Here is a 27,174-nt window from a genome sequence, read left to right on the forward strand (position 1 = left end):
ATTTAGGCTATGAACACAAATGTGCAAAGCAACTTTGGTCTAATGACCTGCATTAATGTACTAATGTTTTTATTATTAAAATAGACCATACAAACACAAATGTACAAAAATGGAAGGACATTGAATCAAATTATTTGACATCTCAAAAAAGAAATACAACACGATATCCTATTGAATTAAAGAATACACATAATGACTGATACAAATATGTCATTAGATTACAAACACTCCTGCAGGTTTAGGTAATTAAGGCTGTTACATGTTAAGCTAAAAAAATGTGCAGGTGAAATGTATTATTAGCGTTTCTGATATCTGAATGAAACCTGCAAGTAAACAGGGTTTAAATGAGATTTTCTCAGGAAAAAAAAATTACATCACTCATCGAATTTACTACACATAAATCACATTTTATTTAAATAAACATACACACTTTGTCATTAAGACTTACATTTTGTTTGAGTCATCAGACCCAAATATTTATATACGTATATCTACAGCAAAAAAAAATCACAGAATTGAATTGACTCATTACCACAATACATGAATGTTCAATACATTTTTATATTTTACAGTTTGAACGCGTACATTGTTTTAAATTGTTTTGACTAATTACCTGAGAATGGCTATACTGTATGTATAGGTCAAAGTAAAAAATGTGAAAATGTGGATGTTTCTAAGATATATCTTTTTCTTTTTATTAAGGTTAAATTATCCATCCATCCATCCATTTTCCAAACTGCTTATCCTATTGGGTCGCGGGGGGTCCGGAGCCTATCCCGGAAGCAATGGGCACGAGGCAGGGAACAACCCAGGATGGGGGGCCAGCCCATCGCAGGGCACACTCACACACCATTCACTCACACATGCACACCTATGGGCAATTTAGCGACTCCAATTAGCCTCAGCATGTTTTTGGACTGTGGGGGGAAACCGGAGTACCCGGAGGAAACCCCACGACGACATGGGGAGAACATGCAAACTCCGCACACATGTGACCCAGGTGGAGACTCGAACCCGGGTCCCAGAGGTGTGAGGCAACAGTGCTAACCACTGCACCACCATGCCGCCCCTTAAGGTTAAATTAGAACTGTAAAATTTAACAATGTACCCTAAAGTAGGGATTTCCAAACTTCTAGTGATGGTGGATCCATAGGCAAGCCATATATACATTTATTCATTTCCATTTTTTTTCCAGATGAAAATATATCATTTATTTTTGGAAATGCACCCCTTGCGCAAACCTCCAGCATTCAGAGGCCCGGTGGGGACTGGGGGTTGGGCACCCCTGCACTAAAGCAAAGTCATTGTCTAATCTATAAAAATTACAGTAATTAAATATGACACACTGTAATCAACTATACTATAGACTACAGTATAGTAATCTTCAGGAACAATTTATACAACACAATGATATTAAAAAATTCAGTCTGAAAGAGTTCACATTATTAAGGCAAAGATAAGTGACAAAGGAGAGTGACATAACTGTCATGTGACTCTGTCATAATCAGGTTGTTTGACTTAATTTTATCTTTAAACTTCAGAATGACAGAATGACAATTCTCCCCAGCCCAAAACAATCAATACATATTTTGATTTGTGTAAAAATATTGAGATACTGTGTTAATAAATCTGCAGTATCGGTCGGGGTCCCACACTTCTGTTAAAAGATATGCGTTCAGCAGCACCAAAAATGAAAACACTATTACTGCACAGCGTTATATTTGTTTTAAATACATAGAATAATTTTCACAAATGCACACAAAAATAAAGTGCACTGTCATATCACATGTAAGTTTCCCTGTCAATAAACTGCTTTGCTCAGTGAGAAAATATATGCCCAAGGGCTACTCCCAGTGACACATGGTGTCACTAACATTATGGCATCTATTACGTAAATCTATTCTAAGGAAATACTGTACATTTTATAAATATTTTTACAATCAAGAAAGAGATACAATTTGTATCAACAAGCAAAGGTTGTTTCTACACATTTAGCCTTAGCTGTTCACTGCAGTGAAGTAAAGGTTTTGAGAAGATTTAATGTATCAGATTTTTAACATGCTTTCCCATTTGTGCCCTCGCTCAATAGTCAGCAGTTGCCCATTATACTACAGATTATACTATACAGATACTGTTTATGCAAGTGGGAAAAAGCCAAAGTAGTAGTATAATGTTTATCTTTATTAGTATTCATAAAAATAGTGCCAATTAGATGCATAAAGTCAAACATGCAGCAAGTAGTCTTTTTAATTACGTTGTCCACCCTGACCCTTTACCCTGCAGCAAAACTACTGAGGTTATTGTGCAACTGTGACATCACTGGCATCTGACGTCAATCAGAAATAAATCCCTTCCTTGACAAGACAGTTTTCCATATATTGTCTCATTCTTCTGAAAAAGAATTCCACCAAAATGTTGTATGTAATAGGAATTTACATCAAAACACAGTTATTGTAAAACTTTTTTTTTGTGTTGTGTTTTCTGATTTGGGGATTAATGCCTGCAATCTTTAGCGTCACCTAATCCCCAGTGAGGATAACCATAATACACTGTGCCTTTTTTAAAGATCAATATTGTGAAATTACATATACACAGAAATAGTAGGTAATGATCTGTCAATATAAAAATACATAGTTGTTCTACTAAATAGACAAACTAATAGGCATAATATAAACCAGACTACTTTTAAGCGAATGGTTTATTTAAATCTGCTTCTGAGGTAATCTATGACAGGCTGGTTTTACTGAGGATAATTTCAGTTACACATCCTGTGAACTACAATACCTTTATTAACATGCAAACTACCAGTCTACAACTTGCTTCTATGCCGGAGAGTTTTAGTTACCCTCTCTGGGCTGGGTTCAGTGGTTTAAAGCCGAAGGGAAAAAATAACAGAGCAGCAAGAAAACCGTTAGCTTAATGGCAGAAACAACCCTGTTGGCAGCTGTACGCCTGGAATTTCACGGTAAGAAACAGTAAGGCAGCGTCGCACTCTCTCATAAAGAGACTAAAGGCTGTACAATGCCTTCTTCTCTTACGCACTAAAAAAATCAATGTCATAGGTTTTACTGCAAAAAAGTTTATAATGTGCAATGAGTGATACAAGCCTTTCTGCATTAAAAACAAAGAAACGCCTTTTCAAGGCATTTGGCTGATGTGAAAGTACACACCTTCAAACCATCCATCGATAATAGACTTGAACTCATAGTCCCATTTTGTCACACACATGAAAATGTTTTTTTTTTTCTCATCATGACATCATGACATCAAATCAGCCACATGGAATACCTTCTGATACCCAGGTGTCTTTATCTGGCTGTAGCTGCTGTCTTTTCCTTGTTGCAAGACCCTCTAAGTCAAAGCCAGCTACCATACCTTTCCTGCAGGCAATTTAGACATGTATTTGTGGTTTAAGTGACCCAACGCAAAAGCAAAGGTACCGAGAGTCAGATCAAAAGCAAGGTTCCAAAAAATATCGTGAGACTATTAGCTAGCTTTATAAAACGGAAAGACACAGTTGAAGCAAATTAGCTAATAGTACAGTCATGCGTCGCTTAACGACGGGGATACGTTCTAAAAAATTTTGTTGTTTTTCATTGCAAACATCATACAGTGTACAGAACATGGCCTACTGTTTTATGGTAAACTTTTTTATAAGTAGGAGTACACTCTAAAATAATGACAAAAATTACAGTATAGCAAATACATAAACCAGTAACATAGTTGTTTATTATCCTTACCATGTATTATAATCTTACAGGACTACTGTCATACATGCGGTCTGTCGTTGACCGAAATATCGTTATGGGGCACATGACTGTACAATCAAAGGCATGAAAAAGACTGAGCAAATAATTCAGCCAAAACCTTTGGTTAAATTCTAACCAGGGATTTGACCACAGCTGTATTACTTGTAACCTGCAGGTTCATGAACCTGGTTTACAAGAACGTCTAGATCTGCATCTGGACCATCAAACCCTGCAGGTTGGTGAGGTTCAAAACACATATGTATCCAGTTTAAATACAGTCATAAAATAGATTTAAAACAGACACTAGAAGATACATCTATGAGTACTAAGGCAAAATTAAACCACCAGTCAATACAAGCATCATTAAAAAACTATGTCTTTTTATGGCACAGTTTTAGATAGGATTTGGCAATATATCAGCATCTTACCGGTATTTGCATCTTTTTTTCAAAATCCTAACAAATTTCTAACCAGAAACAGTATTTTATGAAAAAATATTTTAACTCCAAATATGAAGAATACTTGGGGAAAAAAAAGATATTTCAATATTATATTTAGCATTAAAAATCAATAGTGTTTCAAATGACTCCAGTGAGGTGATTGAAACAGAAGGCCAAAAAGTTACATGTCCTTGAGGTATGCACTCCCATAGGGTCCTTTTCAACTATCCCCCAAAACTCACATAATTCAAGTGTCAGTCCCGATATATCCCAATAGTGCTTATCGGGATATAAATGTATGCACAGGCAATCACAGGTTTTGTCACTTAAGTATATAATATTACACTCATTTTGCCTTCAAATGACATACTTAACGGCAAGAGTTGCTGGCGACAATGATGGCAGCAAGTTGCTGTGGATCCGTCATATGTGGATTTTTCTCCATGACTGACCGTACAATGTAGGAGGGGAAGATGTTGCACAGATTGCAATAGGTCTCATACTGATGATCTGGGACGACCTGACCCTCTACGTAGTCGGTGGAAAGGCCTTCCCAAGGCCTCATCCATATCTGCTCTATCTTTTCTGGCATACTACGCACCATAAAACGTTCACAGCCTGACCGCATCGGGCTGTTGCTCAAGGGGTACGAATGGTATCTGAAGGATTCGGCCCCAAAGGGTAGGGGGTCCCAGCTGGCATGTTGCTCCCGGCATAGTGGTGGTCTCCTCTGCCTCATGGGGTTGCTCTCATAAAGGCGGGAGTCGGAGATGCTGTCCATGCGAGTCATGCCAAGGGAACGGCCAGGCTGAGAGATCGGTGATGGGTGGGTCATGTATGGTAGGGGGTAAATTCCTGGGCAGCTAGACCTGGCCCCAATGGGTGGATGCTGGACATGTGGAGCTAAGTGGGAGCCAGGCTGTTTATGCGATGTCTGTTTGGGCTCCTCTTGACCATCGCTCTGTACCCTGGTCAAAGCTTCATGATGAAATCCATGAGAAAAGGCCCGAAGCCTGTTTTGAGAGGACGTTTGATGTCTTTTTACATTCTCTTCTAGGTTACTGTCCACGGAACTCAAATACAATTCCCCAAATGAGGAGAATGAGTTACTGTTGGAGTGGCTGAGACGAGGCTCTGGACAGGAGCTATGATTTCGCTGGTGTATCACATACTCAGACTCCATATTATAGAAGCTCTCTGTTCTGCTACTCAGGCTCATTTTTTGGAAGTCATTCAGCAAGGAATAGTACCCATGGTCACCCACGGAGTCATATTTAGTGAAATGTTCACCGTAATTAGAGGAGATAGGGCTGTTGGTGACCATGATGGGTGGGTACTGTACGCTAGGCATATGCTCCAGAGAGCTACGGATAAACTGAGAGGAGCCAGGCACTGGACTGCTGGCAGATCGGGTATTCAAGGCAACAGCTACATGGCTTTTAGCAGGCTGCAAGGTGGGTACACTGAGGGCAGTTACAAGGGAAGGCACAGAGCTGGTTTCTGTTTTCCTAGTGGACAATAATCTCTCTTCTGGTTCACAAGCCACTGAGCGGATGCTGGGGTCTGACTGCCGCTTGGGGGCGACACGTTTCGCTTCGAAGCCGCTCTCATCTTTCGAGGCAATAGGCCCAGAGCTACATTTGACCAAAGCTCCTTCACTCATTGTTTTCACAGCAGACATTTTAGCAAATGCTCTAAGTTCATCAGCTACAGATCGCTGAGGCTGATTCACTCTCTCAGGATGGTAGTATCTGCATTTGTGTCCATATGTGCATTTCTTTCCTGGTTAAATCAAAAATATAAACAATTAGTAATGTTTTAAAATCTGCTGAAAGCCATAGCAAAGCATAAGCTGGTTAATTAATTGATACACTCACCATATGGACATGGCTGCTTTTTGTGCTCTGGGACCACGGGACATTTTCTGAGGAAATTTTCCAAACTTGGCCCATGTCGCCCCAAAGGATCATCTGGTGGCATGAACCTAATAAATCGTTAAAATGACACTAGTTAATTGGGCAATCTGTACCATCTTTCCTTGCAGACATGCTGCCATTTTCAGTTTCTGAGCAAAAATTAATTAATTGCAAGCAATGAAAATGTTACATTATGAGCAATATTCTTCAAATGATTTAACCTCAGTAATCACACAGTCAGGGTGAGCCTGGAGCCCATCCCAGCAAGTACAGGGCAAAAAGCCAGTCTTTTACAAGCCATGCACATTTACAATCAAAAGGAAATTTCAGGACACCATTTCAACTAAGCATATGCCCTTGGGTTGTAGAAGTACACTACGGTACTTTGAGAAATGGCAAGAATATGCAAACTCTATACACTCATTGTGCCTCAAGCTTCAAATTATAGTTTTATAAAATAATGTTGGGTAGCGCAACACAAATACAGTACGGTCAAAATAAAATCTGTCAGAAAAGTAGCTGGACTGTCCTGCAAATTTCTGCAGCTGCTCTCTCTACAGCATCCTTGAACTTCTAAGTTATACAAGCACCTAAATTAGTCTATTATTTGTTGTAGCTAGCAAAAACGTAAGCTACCGTCACACAATAATGTTACTCTTTGTAAAAAACAGATATCCTTATAACTTTTTGTTACTTACTTGTCATTCACAAAAGAATACATTAGAAGACGCTCCTCTATGAACTTTTTCCATTCTGGTTTTTCATTCTGGAGATCTCTGTAGTTGTCGTTGGATACAATGATACCATCAGAGTCACAAGCCAGTTTCACTATGAAGCGATCATCATAGCACACAACTCTTCTACCTTGGACCCGACGGGATGGTGTAAACACCAGAATCTTCTCTTTCTCTAGCTTCCTCAAGATATCTTGATCTAGGAACCACGTAGCAATTATTTAAAATCAGACAGCATTTAAACTTTGCAAATGCAAGAGACTTAAATCCTTTTTCACTTTTCAGGACTGAAATTAATCACAGCTCCACACAAATATGTATCCAAAGTTTCTGTACGTTCTGCAGCATGGATAAACAAATCAGCTGGATGCTGTGCCTTTAAGACACACAGTCTGATCTCACTGGGGATGCCAAACATGTTTTCAGCAGTTTCAAAATTAAAATTACAATGGGTTAAGGCAATGGAAAGTAAACACACATTTCATTAATATAATAAAGAAAGCACTTCATTTAGCAAAGAGTCTTCCAGTACTGAACATTGTTAACATTCTAAAAAAGTACATAATGTCTGTATTGCAACATAATCAAATGTCACCACCCAATATTACAGTCAATGATAAAAGGTCACAGCCCAAATGGCCTTAAGAATCAGGCCTCTGATACCTGTAATAGGAGCATCAGGTCTGGACTGCTCTTTTCTCCAAGCTGGAACAAATACTGTGATATCTTTGTGTCCTTTCTCGAGAAACCAATCCACTGCCAACTGGATACCACGGCAAGAAAATACTTCTTTGTTTCCATGGCTACAAGAAATAAAATGATAAAATAACTAATAAACCTCCAGTTCTGAAACATTCGCCTACATAAAGAACACTGGTCTGACAGGTCAAGGCATAGTTATACAAAAAAAAATCAAAAGAACAATAACATATTGACTGTAAGTTAGTGAGACTCACCTCATTGCCACGTTCGAGCCATCTATGACTATAGGCCTCAGGTTATCAAAACTGTCAACAGCTTTTCCCTCTAATGACACCTTTGGACTGGCAATTTCCTTGTTACAAGCACCTCGACTTACCAAGGTGCTTGTGCTGATGCAGCTGCTGGCCGGAGCCTCCAGTTCACCCTTGTTGCCCAGTCTGACCAGTTCAGCCAGGATGTCATTAATTAGGGCACTGGGTCCCAGTTTGTTCAGCACAGTTTCAATCTGTTCCCCTGAGTAGCCCAACTTCAATGCAAAATCCATCTTGGCCTGGTGCTCCCTTTCACTGGCAGGAAGCCTGTTTTCCTCAGCATGGAGATCCTGAAAAGTTCCGCTCTGAGAGAAGCTGGGCCGATCCAGGCAGGGAGAGCGGCAGAGCTGCTGGTGCACTTTGGTAGAGATAAGCGGCTCTTGTTTCCTACCGCTCCCATAGCCTTGCTCCATCTCGCTCTCTGAGCTGCTACCCTCATCCGACTCTCCGCTGGCATCTTGGGTCACCTTCAGCGTGCTGGAGTCATCACCAGAAGAGCATTTCTCCATTTTTGGTTCATCCGACATGTACCACGTCTTACTCTTTGCTCGTCACCTGAGGTTTCCGCTGCATGCTCGCTCACCTCAGTCACAGCCTGAGACTCATATTCTTTGTCCGAAGTGAGTGTCAGCGGCGGTTGGAGCAGGGCTACTGTTCTGTCCTCCTTCCTTCTGCGTTTCGCTGAAATTAGGCACAGTATATAGCCCTGGATGCAAAAAAAAGTAAAAGTTTTCTGAATATCTTGGGCTTCTTAATGGCTAGATAATTTCACGCAATAAAAACATTATCTCCAATAACAGATTGTAAAAAGTAATATTAAACCCAGATTTAATTCAAATTAATAGTATAATTACAAAGAAAAATGTGTTCAGTACCACAGTACGCCATTTAAATCACTACAGAGACATTCAGATTTTCCAAACAGGAACTAATTTTTAGAGTTTGTATTTCAGCTTCCTTCTTAGATTCGTAACCAGAAGAAGGCATTATACAGCGTCGTGATGATGTAAGCAATGAATATCTGACTGCATATCTGTCTTTGGAGGTTTAGGGGAAATCCAAGAAGTTTTACACAGAGCGAACGATTCGTTTTGCTGTCTGGAAAGAAGACCATCTGTAAAGCTGTGCTTGCTTAAATTAATAAAAAAAAACATTATTGGCGCAATAAAAAGTGTTTAGACGATGACAATGTTCTTGCTGACGACCACGAAAATTCTGCTTATTTTAATTTTACCGTAGCGATGCTCATTATAATGTATAATACAAGAGCCAGCTGCGCGACAAAGTATACGCTTACATTTTTTTTAACATCATTAATTAGCGAGTAGAACACGAACCTGTGTGTGTGTATGTGTGTGTGTGTGTATATATATATATATATATATATATATATATATATATATATATATATATATATATATATACATATACATACATACATACATATATATATATATATATATACATACATACATACATATATATATATATATACACACACACACACACAAACACACGAGGTATACATATGAATTACGCTCTCTACCAAGTAGCGAATAGACTGAACGTGAAGAAAACAAACCCGTACGCGAAATGCCGTATTTACCTCCGTGAGAAGCGGACTGTCAGATGGCACAGTTACACAAGCAGGACTGAGTCTCTTTCGCCCGTCCGCCCCCTCAGCCTATTAAGTGGCGATGGGCGGCTACCGAAACTCCGCGCGGCTTCAAAAAAAAAAGGATCCTACGAAAATCGTCGTATTTTACCGGTTAATATGTTTTGTGTAACACAAAAAAGATAATAAAAAACACTTATTTATACTCACTATTGGTATGAATTATACGGAAAATCTTTTTTGGCATTCCTGATGAATGCTTAAGCAAAGCTGATCCCAATTACAATTACATCGGACTCTTTTATTTTATTGTATTAGAAACGTACTGAAAAAACAAAATCTGGCGTTAAGTTCCTTACTACGCATGTAATATATGGCCTTTTAGCGTAATCAGGTAAAAGACATTGTACCACACTCGGGAACATTATTTGTTGTTATAAATTTGGAGCTATGCAAAATGTTTCCTTCCTATTGTATAAATTAACATATATGCATCTTGTTGAATTATACAGAATATTGTAGTATTGGGGAAAGTGTTCTGGCCTAAATAAAGGACTGATTGATGGCAGAACTGCTCATATGAAGTTTTGTAGGAAAGCAAGAATACCATGGTAACTTAGATCTGTCAGGTAGTATGTAACAAAACGACAAGATCAGTCTCCTGTCAGTTCAGTGATAAATGGTGTATCTCTGCATCATAACTTTTTGAATATAGTATCTCATTCTCTCTACACACTCCTGACATAAAAATAAAGGTTATCATGTGATTACAGTTTGTTCTCAGTTCCCAAAGTTTAGTAACAGGAAATAACATATAGTTCATGTTGTTTTTGGACAACTTGTGCAATACAGAGTATCACTGTTATATATGTTTGGGTTTTACATTTACCTGATGGGAACAGCAGCAGTTTAAAATGCAAATGTTATTTGTCCCAAAATTCAAGCTTTAAACAAAAACCAACAGGGTTAACTGATAAAGCTTAATGAACTTCAGTATAATCAAATATGTTGCATTGTCAGCCACATACCATTCTGGATGGAAAATATGCAAAATATATCAAGTTTGTTATTACATTAATTCAGTTTTTTAAAATCATAGCTTCCCAGGAAAATGAATTGCATATAGCATACTTGCACGTAAGGTTTCATTGTCCTCGGCAGATAAAAATGTAACCAAATGTATTTTAATGCTACCTCAAAAATATCATTCATATAAGCAGCTTTACGTATAATTCATAAAGCACTAATCGTTGGCCCATTCATTTATAAAGATTTATAAATGAGCTTTAAGAAAATTATTTCAGGCACAACATATGCATGCAAAGCATTACTTCCCTAGTCTTGCAAAGAGAAAGATGCTACCGTGTAGCTTCACAAGGCTCAGTCTATGACATGCGTTTCCTAGCAACCAAGCCCTGTCATCAGCAAACTGATTTTTAGCAGTCACGACTAACAGGCAAAACACATTTTTCTCTATGAAGCACTGACAAACATTTACACAGAGGCTTGTTTAAATTCAAGGATTGCAAGTATTTTTACAACACAAATTTAGATTCAAATTTATCAGTATATTCATATTCAGCCCTGTATTTGTGGTATACATTCAATACTAACCACTGCCTTTCTGCAGATTGAAGGAAAAAACATTGCATATTAACAATGGCTGAAATTACAAAATAAATGTTTGTTTGTCAAATAAATTGCTTAGTCTTGATATTTTTTTTCAACAGACTTGGTTCCTCTTTCATATTCCATACAACTATGACTAAAACCAAATCTACCAGTTACCAATATATTACATATTTTGGTATCATCTTGACTTAAGCTGAATAATATTCGTTCAATCATTTTAAGAATATTTTTAATATGTAGTCTTAAGAGTATACAAAACTTTGTCCAAGGATATATAGAAAAACCAGGAAAGATCCAGAGCTGTATCCATTTAGCTACACATCATGTGCACATCATGTACACATCATGATAAAAAGATTAAGGGGAAGTAGCTTATATTGCAAAACTCCAGAAATTCGTCATACTTCTTCAAATCACATTTCTTCCACTCTGATGTTTGAATTGCATGTAAAATAATGCATTGGATGCAACTGGATGGAATAGCCTTTAACAGCACCCTGAAGAAAGTATTTGTTGCTATGTTACACCTTCCATTAACATGTAGTGAAAAAGAATGTATGTGCATCTTATCAAATATATAATGATTTTGATGATGATGTCTGTATGTTTTCAAGCAATTGTTACAGCATAGGCACTGGGGAAATCTGCTAGTAATATCATCTAAGTTTTCATGTGCCTATTGAATACATTATACCAATATAAGTATTGAAATATCGACAACTTGAACATTGGTGAAATGTTATTATTCATATTGGTATAATTATCATTATTCTTTTTAAGTATAACAACACATGCAAATCACCAGGTAGCTACTTAGTAATATAATTTAGGATCAGTCCTTACCCTGTACTGTCATTTCCCTTTTTGGCCAGCAGGTGTTGCTGACCGTCCCATTCATAATGTTTGAGTCCTTAGTGTTTAGTGACCCTCACCTCTGTATTATTACTCCTAGTCCCTAATGTTTGGTTAATTGTCAATGGTCCACACCTGTATCTTATCTAGCTTTGTCACTATATATGTGCCTGCCCTTGCCCTATTCCTCAGTTGGTCATCGTGGCGTTTGTATGTGATCGCTTGTTTCCTGTCAGTGCCTTTGTTTCCTGCATGTTCTTACTGTTGATTGTTCACTGATTAGTACCCTGTCCAGAGTCTGTCTACCCTTCAGCATTTCCCTAGGTTTAGTTGAGTCAGTGTTAATTCTTGTTCTGCTTCCTTGCTCTTTTGTTTGGACCCCTCACGGTCCCTTTTGGTTTTCGGTTTTGTGAATTCTGTCAATAAAATCTCCTTCTGTTTCCAAGATGTACCATGGATGGTAGTTCTACCATGTCCAACTGTGACAAAAACATCCTTTTTGTGCTCCAAACTAATTCTTTATTTTGTATTATATATTTGACCTATCAGTAGCAGAGGAAAACTTTGATTTGAGTAAATTATGGGTCGGACACCACATTTTTGATACCCCAGCATCTTTTCGTTTAAGGAGACAAGTACATGAAGATGCTGTAAAATTACACTCAGCTACAAAAAAAGTTAATAGCCCAGATGGAGTGGTGGAAATTACATGAATCTGTACGTGATGAGAGGTCATGTGACTGTATCACAATGATTATAATATCAGACCAAACGGACAAAAGATCCCATAGATCTTCGATTGGGGAAAGATCGAAGGACTTGGCTGGCCACGGGAGGACCTCAACATGACACAGGCAGTCCATAGACACATGTGCCATGTGTGGACGGCCATTGTCTTGTTGAAAAACTGTAATAGGGTGCTATCTCACAAGGTGTAAGACATGCAGATACAGGATGTCACTGACATAGCACTGTGTCGTCAGGGTCCCCTCAATCACTACCAGAGATGACCTCAAGTCATATCCTATGGCTCCCCACACCATGATGTCATACCCTATGGCTCCCCACACCATGATGTCATACGCTACAGCTCCCCACACCGTGATGTCATATCCTATGGCTCTCCACACCAAGATGCCAGGAGCAACATCAATGTGTTTCTTCACAATGGCAAGATTGGGTCTCCCCCATCAGCATCGCCATACACACACATGATAGTGTGTGTGGGTGCCCTCACGTGCCCATTTGTTCCAACATCAGGCAACTGTGACATCTGAATGCCCCACATGCCAGGCAATTGCATAATATGACCTCAAGCAAACCCACAATGGGACCCCTATCAAACTCCGTCAAGTGCTGGTAATGCTGTCTAATGCATCTAAGAGGCATCTTCTAAGTCTGGTGACTACACATGCCCACTCCTTGCAAATCGAATCATTTACATGCCCATCGCTGGTTTGCACATGTACCAAATCACATGCAAATCGGACTATGTTTGCTTAACTCGCTTTTGTCACTGAGTGTATGTTCGTAGATAATAAAAGGTTCCACTGCTCCTACTGTACGTTACGTTATGTGAATTAACTGAACTATTCAAAAAACACTTCACTAAATTTAAAACGTACTTCAGTTATTTAATATATTTTATGCTGTATATATGGTATTTTAACGTAACAGGAAGATCAATATATAATGTTTTTATCTAACAAAACAGGTTTAAAATGCGTTTGTTGTCTAATATAATTTTATTAATTACTACCTAAAAGACAAAGATAATTTAACAAATATTTTGTGACTGATACATTAAATGAATAGTCATTTATCAGTATATAAATTATATGAATAAATATAAATTAATTTTATTCTATGTATTTTTGGAGAGTTTGAGTATTTGTATGTGTTTTAGTTTGTGTTCATAGTAATAATCTCTGTATGTATGTATATGAAACTTTTGTCTTATTTTCTTATTTGCTACCATCTTGGCCAGGACTTCCTGGAAGAAGAGAGATCGTATCTCAGTGGAACATTCCTAGTAAAATAAAAATAAAATAAATATTTAAAAAATCATTTTTTTCAGGGCACATAAACAGACTGTATATTAGAAAAAGAGAGCTGGTCTGGAGCAGATGAAAAAAATGTTTTTTTTAAACAAAAAAAAACATTTAATTAAACAGTTAATTCCTCACTTTCAAGTTCCTAATTCAATATATTTAATCACATTTAGCCAGACTTTTAGGTTTCTTTATCCAAAATCTTTAGAAAAGGGGTAACACAGTGGTTAGCACTGTCGCCTCATACCATGAGAGTCAGAGGTCTGATCCTTACCTCTGCTCTGTGTGAAAAGACGGTAAGCAGATTTCCTCTGTGTAATTCCTCTTTCCTCCCACAAAGACATGCAGTTAACTTAATTGGCGCCTGTAGTGTATGCATATGAGTTTATTGTGATGGACCAGTATCCTGTCCAGGATGTAGCTCAGTACTGTTATGCGATGCTGCATGGGATTTGTAATAATAGCTTTTCATATGTATTTGTAGTTAAGTTTGTAGCTTTTTGCAGTTTTGCTATGGGTTATCACAGATGAATAAAATGATTTGAAGTATATTAGCTACTACCAAACCTACACTCCCCCTCTCCTTTACAGGTTGAGCCTAGCAAGGCCACCAGACTGTCAACTACATGAATGCCGCCTGTTTCATAGCAACAAGTACATGCAGCCCTCCTTCAGTAAAGCTGTAATAAAATTCAACATTTTCTATTTTTTCTATGCTTTCTATTTCTTTTCTCAAACTGGTCCTACTGGGGCATCACGGTGTGTCTGCAATTTCACAGAACATTGACTGAGTAATAAACTGTATTGATCCAAAACAGGAAATCCTGCTTTCATGCAGCATTTATACAACAGCACAAAGAACAAACTGTGTGAGTGTATGGACAATAGGGACAGCAAAAAGCAGAACACAAGCAAACAAAAACAGTGAAGATCAAGCAAATAATAAATGGATGGATGGATGGATAGTTACCATATGCATGATTTTACTTATACTGGTCCTTAATTAAGTAGTCACTGGCTTTGAGAACATATGTGAAATGGCCATTGAACTATTAAAAAAAGGCTTGTCACCAATGAAGATTGATACTGTTTGCTGGAAGCAAAGCCAATTAATCATCTGAAGCCTAGGTTACAAATATATAGATATATCTATAGATTATCTAAGAAATCATGATGGAAATAAATAACAAGCAGGAAGGTTTAACCTAAATCGGGTTATGATGCTTATGTTGAAAAACCGAGACAACGTTTTCAACAAATGTATAAATCCCAAACTATAATTTTTTTCTTCCAAACCTAGTATTTATCATGCTTGAACAGTTCTTTTTCCCATAGCATTACTGAAGTATACAAGGGCGTAGATTTGGGTATGGATGGCAGTGACATGTAACTACCAATATTATGGGAATACCATGTGCAACTAGGGGGATGGGGATGCTCGGTAATACTTTGGTCCCTACCAATATTATAAAAGTACTGTGTGTAACTAGGGGGATGGGGATGCTCGGTAATACTTTGGTCTCTACCAATATTATAAGAGTACTGTGTGTAACTAGGGGGATGGGGATGCTCGGTAATACTTTGGTCCCTACCAATATTATAAGAGTACTGTGTGTAACTAGGGGGATGGGGATGCTCGGTAATACTTTGGTCTCTACCAATATTATAGGTGTACTGTGTGTAACTAGGGGGATGGGGATGCTCGGTAATACTTTGGTCTCTACCAATATTATAAGAGTACTGTGTGTAACTAGGGGGATGGGGATGCTCGGTAATACTTTGGTCCCTACCAATATTATCAGAGTACTGTGTGTAACTAGGGGGATGGGGATGCTCGGTAATACTTTGGTCTCTACCAATATTATAGGTGTACTGTGTGTAACTAGGGGGATGGGGATGCTCGGTAATACTTTGGTCCCTACCAATATTATAGGTGTACTGTGTGTAACTAAGGGGATGGGGATGCTCGGTAATACTTTGGTCTCTACCAATATTATAAGAGTACTGTGTGTAACTAGGGGGATGGGGATGCTCGGTAATACTTTGGTCCCTACCAATATTATAGGTGTACTGTGTGTAACTAGGGGGATGGGGATGCTCGGTAATACTTTGGTCCCTACCAATATTATAAGAGTACTGTGTGTAACTAGGGGGATGGGGATGCTCGGTAATACTTTGGTCCCTACCAATATTATCAGAGTACTGTGTGTAACTAGGGGGATGGGGATGCTCGGTAATACTTTGGTCTCTACCAATATTATAGGTGTACTGTGTGTAACTAGGGGGATGGGGATGCTCGGTAATACTTTGGTCCCTACCAATATTATAAGAGTACTGTGTGTAACTAGGGGGATGGGGATGCTCGGTAATACTTTGGTCTCTACCAATATTATAAGAGTACTGTGTGTAACTAGGGGGATGGGGATGCTCGGTAATACTTTGGTCCCTACCAATATTATAGGTGTACTGTGTGTAACTAGGGGGATGGGGATGCTCGGTAATACTTTGGTCTCTACCAATATTATAGGTGTACTGTGTGTAACTAGGGGGATGGGGATGCTCGGTAATACTTTGGTCTCTACCAATATTATAGGTGTACTGTGTGTAACTAGGGGGATGGGGATGCTCGGTAATACTTTGGTCTCTACCAATATTATAAGAGTACTGTGTGTAACTAGGGGGATGGGGATGCTCGGTAATACTTTGGTCCCTACCAATATTATAGGTGTACTGTGTGTAACTAGGGGGATGGGGATGCTCGGTAATACTTTGGTCCCTACCAATATTATAGGTGTACTGTGTGTAACTAGGGGGATGGGGATGCTCGGTAATACTTTGGTCCCTACCAATATTATAGGTGTACTGTGTGTAACTAGGGGGATGGGGATGCTCGGTAATACTTTGGTCCCTACCAATATTATAGGTGTACTGTGTGTAACTAGGGGGATGGGGATGCTCGGTAATACTTTGGTCTCTACCAATATTATAGGTGTACTGTGTGTAACTAGGGGGATGGGGATGCTCGGTAATACTTTGGTCCCTACCAATATTATAGGTGTACTGTGTGTAACTAGGGGGATGGGGATGCTCGGTAATACTTTGGTCTCTACCAATATTATAGGTGTACTGTGTGTAACTAGGGGGATGGGGATATTCGGTAATACTTTGGTCCCTACCAATATTATAAGAGTACTGTGTGTAACTAGGGGGATGGGGATGCTCGGTAATACTTTGGTCCCTACCAATATTATCAGAGTACTGTGTGTAACTAGGGGGATGGGGATGCTCGGTAATACTTTGGTCCCTACCAATATTATAAGAGTACTGTGTGTAACTAGGGGGATGGGGATGCTTGGGACTATTTTGGTCCCTACCAATGTTGAAAGTAAACCTATGCCGTCGGAAGTATCTATACATTGTAATGTGTGAAAATTCCGGAAAGGCTGTTTCTGGAACCATCATGTCTGGTAATAACAATTACAATCAACAATCGTGCGTGTTACTCTTTCTAATGCTTAGTCAAACAGTAACTGAGCCTCTAGAGTGTAGACCCTGACTGCCTGCTATATGTATTTAGTTGCAACCACATGATTCTGTTTGTATGAACTGGCAGTATCTGTTAAATAGCAGATGTACCTGATAAACTAACCACTTTATATCTAATCTTAATACAGCTGTATGTAATTATATTACAATACCTATGTTGACATTCGCATATACTGTATACTTCTATCACTAGATATGTTTATTAATATGAGTTAAGAATTCTCCTAACACGAACAGCACGAACAAGTTAATTATAAGTTTTGATCTGTTTAGTTCATTAGAGCCAAACCGTCACGCTTCTGTTTCCACTTTCTCCACATGACATAATCTTTTTATTCCGATGTTTTTTTTTTATTGTTGTATTTAACCATACATTATTTCATGGTAGCCTATAAAACGGAACTGATCTGAGGTCAGTTACTAAATATATACAATAATGTACCTTCGTCTTGATATTCTCATCATCAAATTGTAATACTGTCAAACTTTTTGTCGTTATCAGTGCACATGAACATAACAAGCAATGAATTATGAACCTAAAAAGAAAAAAGCGTCAAATGACGATGATACATTATAAAACAGGATCACTTAGGATAGTTGCTATCTGTGATTCCAATTGCTTTAAGAATGTAGCAGCTTGTCAGGTTTTTTGCTTTAAAAACAAGCGAAAGTAAAAGCCTTATGTTCTTACTTGTTCCTTCGTGGGATTTCCGTTCTCGTCGTGCCCGGTTTTCACCGTGACAGCGGCGCTGAGACTCCTTCTCACCCGGAAAAAATGTTCACTTTCCGAAACGGGGTTGGGCAGTAAAGGACACGTTGGCGCAGGCAGCTTCAAAACCATTTACAAAAATATATATAACGACAGACCAAGTTCACAACGACGCCTCATGAATGTTTATAAATTGGTTTTCTGAACGAGACATATACTTTAAAATAGGAGTGAAGTTACTAATACATCGCATACGCATTACGGCAAAAAGACGCTCCGGCCTCCTGCATCATCCCAGCTGCCTCCTACAAACTGTTTCTTAGCAACAGGTCTGCCGCCCCCTGTCGCTGGTCACATATGCAACGAATCTACCAATAGCCTACAGTGCATCCTGTAATGCACCCTGTTTTTATTGAAGATCAATTACAAAAAAAGACAGAAACGCACACCAATGACAAGAAGACTGCAACCTCTTATTTACTGAATATTCCCCTGGGAAAAAAATATTTACAAATGCAAAAACTGAACATTTAGTGGTGGCCCGTAAGTTTGGAAAGTATGGCCCAATAAATTAGATTTTTTTTAAGAAGTGTTACACAATTACTATGTTTTGTTGTGTTAATCGCGTGTTTAAATGGAGGTGGGGGAATTCTAGTGGTGTAAGGCAACCCACACGACTACAATCACTCCACCACCGACTGTATCAAAGCAGATTAATCAATCTAAGAATTTTAAAAGGACTTCAAAAAGACAGGTCACCGGATATTAACCTACATCTTACTACAGGAATTTGCAATTAAGGTAAATAATAATGACAATTTAATTATTCTGCATATATACGAACACTAGAAATTAAGTGATTTGAAATATCCGAGTTGTTGTTGGAGGCATAGGTGATGTTACACCCCCAAAAACCTTTATAAGAGAATCAATATGCAGCTGCAGATGGACGATTCAGGTTTATCACTTGACATGCTTCAAAGAATTTTGAGTTCTTAAAAACGTAAAAATGTATATAAAACAAAGAACACAAACCAAGCCTGTATGAAAACCAGCCCATGTCATGGCTTGATTTAAGGGCGTAGGTTTGGTTTTCACATTTTTACGGACCAAATTAGACACGAAGCCCTTGGCCACCTAAACACGACTGGTATTCCCACAGTACGAATAGGAACATATGTCCCTACCGTCCATACTGAAATCTACACCATTGGCTTGTTCGTAACAGTTCGTACTCTGTTAACGTATTCTTGAGAGCAAACCTTTAAAATGACCTTTTTTCTTTTTTTCTTGACCTTTAAAATGAACATTAGCATGTTGCAGTATTACGCCATATTTTGTGGCCGTCCTAATGTGTGACTCCATGGGCTCTGTTTCACATATTATTGGGAATTAATGCAAGGTTCCTGTTAAAGTGCACTAACCATCTGAGCAAAATACACAATATTAAAACGCCAAATAATCAATCAGAAAGTAAAATAGGACATTTGAAGGGAATAACTAGCATGTATTTTAAAACATTTATTTATTTGAAATCTCCATTAACATTAGTATAGGCCTATCCTTTGTGGGTAGTTCTATTTAAGTTGCAGGAATCCCCTTTAAAAAAAAAGTCAAAAATAAAAGAGAGCAATCGTAAAAAAAAATGTTGCAACACCGGGTATGTTATTTATAGCTGAAAATTACTTACTCTTTCATGCACCTATATAATTCTCCAATACTGATTTTGAAAGAACATGCCCAAGAGCTATTTCCAAGCTCCTGGGACAACACTAAGAAATACAAATAAGAGAATGGAACAGAAAGTGGAAACGCTGCTGCCTTCAAAGAGTCTGCTGCCTTGAAAATGTAAATTAATTGCGGTACCTTATTTGTGAAAGGGAAAATAATTACAGTACGTGAAATGCGCAGAGGGATCGTGAAACAGCGCCCCTGGAGTCACATATTACGAAGGTCAGAAAATATGGCGTGACACCGGAAGTGACGTCACTGGTCCACAGCTGCACAGCCGGGAATCTCTGCAGTTGATGCGCAGTTTGGGTGGCCTGGTGAATCTTTCATTGTTTTGCTTCTTTCTGCCAGCAGCGCCTTAAAAGCCTGAAATTCATCGCGCCAGTCATGACGGATGAGCAGGAGATTATGTGTAAATTAGAAAACATTAAAGAGATAAGGTAAGCTCGAGAAACTGCTATCTGTTTTAACAGTTGTTTAAATTAGTATATTTCAGCTAGCTGTTATTCCCTAGACAAAATGCTCTTCTTCAAAAAAGAAATTAAAATGGTTATTACGTGGCTACTATATAGACAGAAATTGCTAGCCAGTCATAAGAATTACAGTGTAAGCAGCGTTGTATCTTTTATGTGCATATTGTAGTGCTTTATTCACTGCATGGAGTCTCACTTGTATATGTGGTTAGCTAGCTTTCTCGGTACACAAATCATTGTCAAGCGTCATGCTTTTCTAACTGAGAACCTGTACTAACAAAATAACAGCTATATGACTGATGCTGAGAAGCGGTAAATAATGGACTAGCTGCTTTTGAAATGGAGAAATCGGATTAAGTTTAGGTCACCAGAAACGGACATAACTACAGAAATTGTGTTATGTGAATATCTTGCACCTGCTCGTTTATACATTTGAGAAATGTTATATGAAATTTAATCCCTCGAAGTAAATTTTAGGTAGTTGCTATTACAGGTAACCTCACAATCGTCATTTGGATAAGACATGTATCCTCTACATGTCTTCTTTACTGCTAATTAAGCTGACAGTACCAGGAAACCTTTGATATGTCTAGTGGATGTGCGATCTTGTATGCTGGGTAGTTTAAAACTTATTGCATTGTACTTTTCCATGCAAAGAACAACCAAATTTATGTTCTTGTTTTCTCATTGGGCTGACTGACCTGGAAAGCTTATATATACGGTAATGAGCCTGCTTTTTTACACGTAATGATTTTCTCTGTTCTGGACTCTGTTTTTTTTTCTCCAGAAACAAGACAATTCAAATGGAGAAGATAAAGTCCAGACTGAAGTCTGAATTTGAAGCGTTAGAGTCTGAGGAGAAGCATCTTAAGGAGTACAAACAGGAGATGGACCTCCTGCTGCAGGAGAAGATGGCCCATGTGGAAGAGCTAAGACTGATTCATGCAGACATCAATGTGGTAAGCAATAATACTTTGAGAGGGGCAATTATTTGAAATGATGATTTCCATTGTGTTGTTTCACCCTTGTCCTTATTCACATGGTTTTAATATTGGGTTGCCAGTTTATTTTTCATTTATGTGGAAATTGTTCACTTAGAATTTCACCAGAAACTATTACCAAATGGCTAACTTAAGCAACATGCAGCCCTTTTTGAACCATTTATTATAATAATCTGGGCTGCACAGTATACATTTTAGCATCATCACTATTTGTACTTGCACAGTAATCACATCGCATTTGTTAGAACTGTTTTGCGTCTTGACACAACTCATGGCAACCCCACCAACTAATTTTACACATATTGTTAGTAGATAATAAGTTCTATTTGGCTGTAGGTTATTTCAGGTAAGTTCATCTCCTTTTTTATTTTGTAAAAATTGCAGTGTTACTTGTGCATATTTCACATATCATGACGTGATATTGTGCAACCGTAATAATTCCCCTTTTGGCAGTTTCTTGTTAAAGTATTTTGTTCTTTTTCTCTCTTTTCAGATGGAGAACACAATCAAGCAGTCAGAGAATGACCTGAACAAGTTACTGGAATCAACACGACGCCTTCATGAAGAGTACAAGCCCTTGAAAGAGCATGTGGATGCACTGAGGATGACGCTGGGCCTCCAGAGGCTGCCAGACCTGTGTGAAGAGGAGGAGAAACTATCTTTGGAGTGAGTATAAAACCTGTGTGTATCAAACTGGTTGGGACGGGCTAATATGCACCAAAACCATATTTTAGCATTTTTAGGCAGAATAGTGGCGCATGATATATTTCTGTATTTTTCTTTTTTAAATAGGCTAAATGTTCAGTTGTAACAGAAGCTGAAGCTTTAGAAACAAAAAAACTATATGGATCTATAACCTACTTGGCAAATGTTTATAAAGCTAGAAGCCTGACAGCCATCGAAAGTACCAATAAAAAGGTCCTCCGACCCATGTGTTATTTTTTTTTTCCATTGCTTTCTTACCGTTCCCATCCATCAACTTCCCCGTGCCACACTAACGTCCCATAAGATATACTTACATCCCATAAGAGTCTGAATAAAATTTCTCAAGAGTCCGAAGCAAACGTAATGTATGTTAGCCGAGACATTTCAGCACGTGTGCGGCCTGAGGCAAGGACCAAAACAAAGCAACTGCGCTCCCACGTTAGATGTGTAGTTAGATGTTTGTAATACTGTGCCTCTTGTCTCCCCGCAACAATAGAGTTGTGTTCAGATTGATTTACGCGGTGGTGGAAAGACTGTGACTCTTTATACTCAACTGGCTGGTGGAAGCATAACCTTGGTCTGGATTAAAACTTTCTGGACCTGAACTTTCCACCTCTGGACTTATGTCCTCACTTCCCATATGAAACTTGGACATAAGTCGATGGATACCTGTACCTCTTTTCTGATTAACAATTGAATGTTTTCTCCAGTTACTTTGAAAAGCAGAAAGCAGAGTGGCAGACAGAACCTCAAGAGCCCCCAATACCAGAGTCTCTTGCAGCTGCCGCAGCTGCTGCTCAGCAGCTTCAAGTTGCGAGGAAACAAGATGCCAGGCAGACAGCTACTTTCAGGCAGCAGCCTCCACCGATGAAGGTCAGTAGTCTCCTGTATACACAGCAGCTTGATCACATAGCCTGCGCTCTTAATAGTGGAGTGCTGGTGGTGAAACTTGTAGATTAATTGAATGACGTTACATCATTTTTTATTCTGTCAAGAATTGAAGCTGGATCTGCTCATCAGATTTGATAATGGATTAAAAACATGAGCCATTTAAAAGTTGACCTCGTCACCTCTCCCCCAATTTTATGGGAATGTCCTGTATTGAAAAATAAAATACTATCTCCCATTTAGAAACAATACAGGAAGTTTTCATTGTTCTGTCAGTGGTGAACAAGATAGAGACATTCTCGTAAAGTTGTCCATAAGAGACTATACTTAAAGTAGTGTTAGTAATATTAAAATGTGCACATGCAGTACTACTACAGGTTTATTGCACAAATGACAGTCCGGAATGTACAGGAATCAAATTGTCAAAGTATATTTAAAATATGGCGCTACGCACTGTTTCCATGTGTAGTTAGCATGGTAATCTGTTGCCACTAACCACCAGCATAATTAGTTGCTAATACTTAGGTCCCCTAGTTTATGGAGGGACAGTATTCGGAAATATCATAAAGCATTCATATTTATACCATGCCAGTGCTAGTCGACAGAATGGTAATTTTCCTGAATGAGCAATTTAGAAGTCATGATGCAGTTGCTGATACAGTTACCTCACTCCTCTGGAGCCCAGGGTTCATTTCCCTGCCCTGCTCTACCTATGTAGAATTTCTCCCTATGCTTTATGGGGTTTCCTCCAGGTCCTCTGATTTCCCCCCATAGTACAAAAACATGCTATGGTGAATTTGGGTTGCCAGATTGTCTGTATGTGTCAATGCATGTGCACGTGCCCTATCTTGGGTTATTTCCTGTGCTGCACCCGGTGTTTCCAGGATGGGCTTTGGATCCTTGTGACCCTGTATAGGATATGCGGTATGGAAGATGAATGAATAAGAGTTGCATTATGGGATTTCAGCTTAATTTGTAGGGCAAAATAAAAGGTTTATAGATTTTTCTTTTTTAATTCAAAGAACAGTGATTTAATGATACCAGCACAACTCTTCATCTCCTGTACTTTTGGTAACTTAATTTGCACATGTGAAAAAAGTCTAACCAGGACTAGCTTTTGCTTCTTTTTGTGTACTTTTGAAGGAACTGATATTTTCTGGATAAAAGCCTCAGTTTAAGGATTATTATTTAAGAACTGAGTCTAAAAGTGTTCAGATGAAGACTAGAAAGAGTGCACAAATTTTTTCATATAAATATGAAAATTAGGAACAGTGTACAAAACTAATAGCTGGACATCCGGTTAAACCCTACTGGATCATTAAAATGGAAGTAGAATTACATTGCCCAGGTATACTTGGAGTGCGTCTGAGATGTTGGATGGATGGATGGTAGATACTTTATTAATCCTGAAGGAAATTTGGGATTGCGTACTTGTTTGTTGTGTAGTAGGCCAAATGTAGTACGTTGTGTGAGCTGTGTGCCCAAATGCTCAGTATAGCTGAGACAGTAGGTGAGCAGTACCTGGATGACATACTATATATCCTGCAAAATTTATAAGTCTGCAACCTATGGATGGTACGCTATCCCACATGGCCACTGGAGTTGCAAACAGAGATAAACATCACTTGCTCTGCAGTTTTTGTCAAGATGACAAAGGAAGTGGCGGCTCGGTACAAAGTTAACTTTTTTTTTAATTTTTTTTATTTTTTACTTTGTATATTTTTTTTTTCCCATTGCTAGTTTTTAACAGTTTTTAACTTTTTCGGGGGTCATGGTACGCCATTGGTGAACATCAGGGGTCAGGTATTGTGCACGACGGGGACCACAGTGTTCGAATTCATGTGTACTGTTCTTATGCATGCATACAGTATGTACTGCATTAACACTCGAGTAGTATGCTTATAACGAGATTCAATACCGACCTTGTAAGTATGGGATTTTGGACACACCATTAGCCTGTTCATCAACTCTGATCAAGAAGTCGACTTCTGATGGAAATCAGGGAAGGACCTACGATTGCATGAAAAGAGCTGCAGATATCATTGGATGAATCGTAGTAGTAACTGTACATCAATCAATAAAAAACAACCCTGATTTGGACAGTGGCAAGAAAGAGGCTTTTACTGGACATATAGAGAATCAAGATTTAGAAAAGGATGGTCATGGACACAGAAATTAAGCCTCTTCAAGAAGCATGACCTGTGGTCGTCTGCATTGTGCTGAAGGGGTGTTTCTCATCAGCCGGGCCTTGGAACCCTATTGAATGATTTGGGGGGTGGTTGGGTGATGATGGATGAGCAGTACAGTGCAGTATTGTAAGCTAACCTGCCTAGGTCTGTTCAAGCTTTTGAGCAGTGATGCTAAGCACAAGACCATTCATTCTAATCCTTTGAGAATTTGTCTCACTACTTGAAAAATTGTGATCCGCAAGTACCTTTTAACCAACTCAACCAAGACCAGTTCTGTCAAGCAGAATGTGCAGAAGTCACTAAACACAAAGTTAGTAGATACCTGCGTTAAAACACTTCTGTGCAGCAAATGGGAGCTCAAATATATTGCTTATCCTTTGAATACCTTTTCTAGGTGCATTATCTGATTTTATTTAAGTCAGTAGTATTTTCTTAAAACTGTAGTAATTGATGGAGTAGATAGTTTGAGTAAATGCGTAAAATAAATTTGCTATTGTTATTCAAGTGATCATTTGAAAGTTGTTTATCCACTGATTGTGGAAAAAGTTCCTCACCAGCTGAGTGCTGTGCAATCAGTCATAAATGGCACTGACACATTCTGTTAAGATTTGCATTAATATTGGCGTTGTTTTCACGGCAAAGAGTAAATATTGAACAGAGTGTTGCATATATTCAAAGTTCATGTGATATTTAGTTTGACTGCACTGCACAGTGTACTGTATGACGATTTGGCATTTATAATCCCACATTTCCAAAAGTGAAATACTTCTTTCACGTGTGAATCATCCGTGATATGTTAAATGTTACAAATAGAACCTTTTGGCAGCCATTTTACTGCTGAGGAGGAACATAAATAAAAAAAAATTCTTCTTTCTTTCAGGCGTGTCTGTCTTGCCATCAGCAAATCCACAGGAATGCTCCAATATGCCCTCTTTGCAAAGCAAAGAGCCGTTCTAGAAACCCCAAGAAGCCAAAAAGGAAGCCGGATGAATGAGGAAACATCCCATAAAATTTCAGCTTTGGCTACTGGGACATTTTGTCCAACGTATTTGCAGTCGTTTCGTTTTTGTTTTTTTTGTAACATTCTCATAATTTTTTAAAGACTGATTTTTTTTTTCCCATTCATAAACACTGCCTAATATAAAGTGTTTTTGCATAATAAATTTTAAATATGAGGTGCTAGATAAGTGTACATAACCAATGGTGTCTCATGGGAGAACAAATTATGTTTTTAGTACTGTTAATTTACTAATTTTAATTTCAGTTGTAATAGGTAAAACTTTATGTATTTTTACGTTCTATGTATCTCCTGGTTGGTTTGTTGAACTGTGCGTGACCAGTGATCATATACCAGCCAGATGTTTGTCATGGGTATATTGTTTCCTCTTAAAAAGCAGCTTGTTTTGCCGCAGTCGCAAATGACTGCTAATAAATCCGTTTTCTACAAAGGTTTTCCATAACTCTACAAAAAAGACAAAATAATGTCTGAAACTCGACTTGAGGGAATGATGCATTTCAATGCACTGTGACTCTTCACGTAATTTGTAAAAATCATAATCAGATATTTAAATGGTTATGCATGCTCTAAATTCAAGAATGTTATGCTGCTGTTGTATAGACATAGTGTGGTATATACTGAGCTGCTTTAAGTGTATAAGATAAAAACCCTTTGTGAAATTTTTACAGAAAATTATTCTGTATGTTGTCACTGAAAGTATATGGTCAGCCTTCAGTTTCTTGTTTACATGTACACAAATGTTAGTATTACTAACAGCTGTTATCTCTGAGCAGGCCCCTAAATGGTTTCATTCCAAAAGTCACAATTAAAATTTATGTCATTGCCGACACGTTAGCTTTTGATTCCTTCATTTGCATGTTAACTTATGTACGTTAACAGCTCTTTACAAAAATAAAACTGCAGTTCCTGTGA

The 27,174-nt window shown here is 38.3% G+C and overlaps 2 protein-coding genes across 3 annotated transcripts; one reads left to right on the plus strand and one right to left on the minus strand.

Moving 5' to 3' along the window:
* Positions 1-52: 52 nt before the first annotated feature.
* zc3h12b (zinc finger CCCH-type containing 12B) lies at positions 53-18,570 on the minus strand. The gene is given in 7 exon segments (XM_048983531.1): positions 53-5,971; positions 6,067-6,173; positions 6,804-7,038; positions 7,503-7,642; positions 7,796-8,390; positions 8,393-8,558; positions 18,240-18,570. Coding segments are annotated over 7 exon segments (2,805 nt in total). The 5' UTR covers positions 18,390-18,570; the 3' UTR covers positions 53-4,559.
* Positions 18,571-20,247: 1,677 nt separating this feature from the next.
* Positions 20,248-27,174, plus strand: zc4h2 (zinc finger, C4H2 domain containing). 2 transcript variants are annotated; one of them, XM_048983554.1, is made up of 5 exons: positions 20,248-20,428; positions 21,249-21,420; positions 21,956-22,128; positions 22,878-23,040; positions 26,125-27,174. In XM_048983554.1, exons 1-5 carry the CDS (start codon positions 20,376-20,378, stop codon positions 26,236-26,238), a joined length of 675 nt encoding a protein of 224 aa, XP_048839511.1. In that variant the 5' UTR covers positions 20,248-20,375; the 3' UTR covers positions 26,239-27,174. The 2 variants fall into 2 exon arrangements, with proteins under 2 accessions (XP_048839511.1, XP_048839512.1); XM_048983555.1 differs by lacking the exon at positions 22,878-23,040.

The sequence above is a fragment of the Brienomyrus brachyistius genome, chromosome 18 (assembly GCF_023856365.1).
Source record: "Brienomyrus brachyistius isolate T26 chromosome 18, BBRACH_0.4, whole genome shotgun sequence".
Classification (NCBI taxonomy): domain Eukaryota; kingdom Metazoa; phylum Chordata; class Actinopteri; order Osteoglossiformes; family Mormyridae; genus Brienomyrus; species Brienomyrus brachyistius.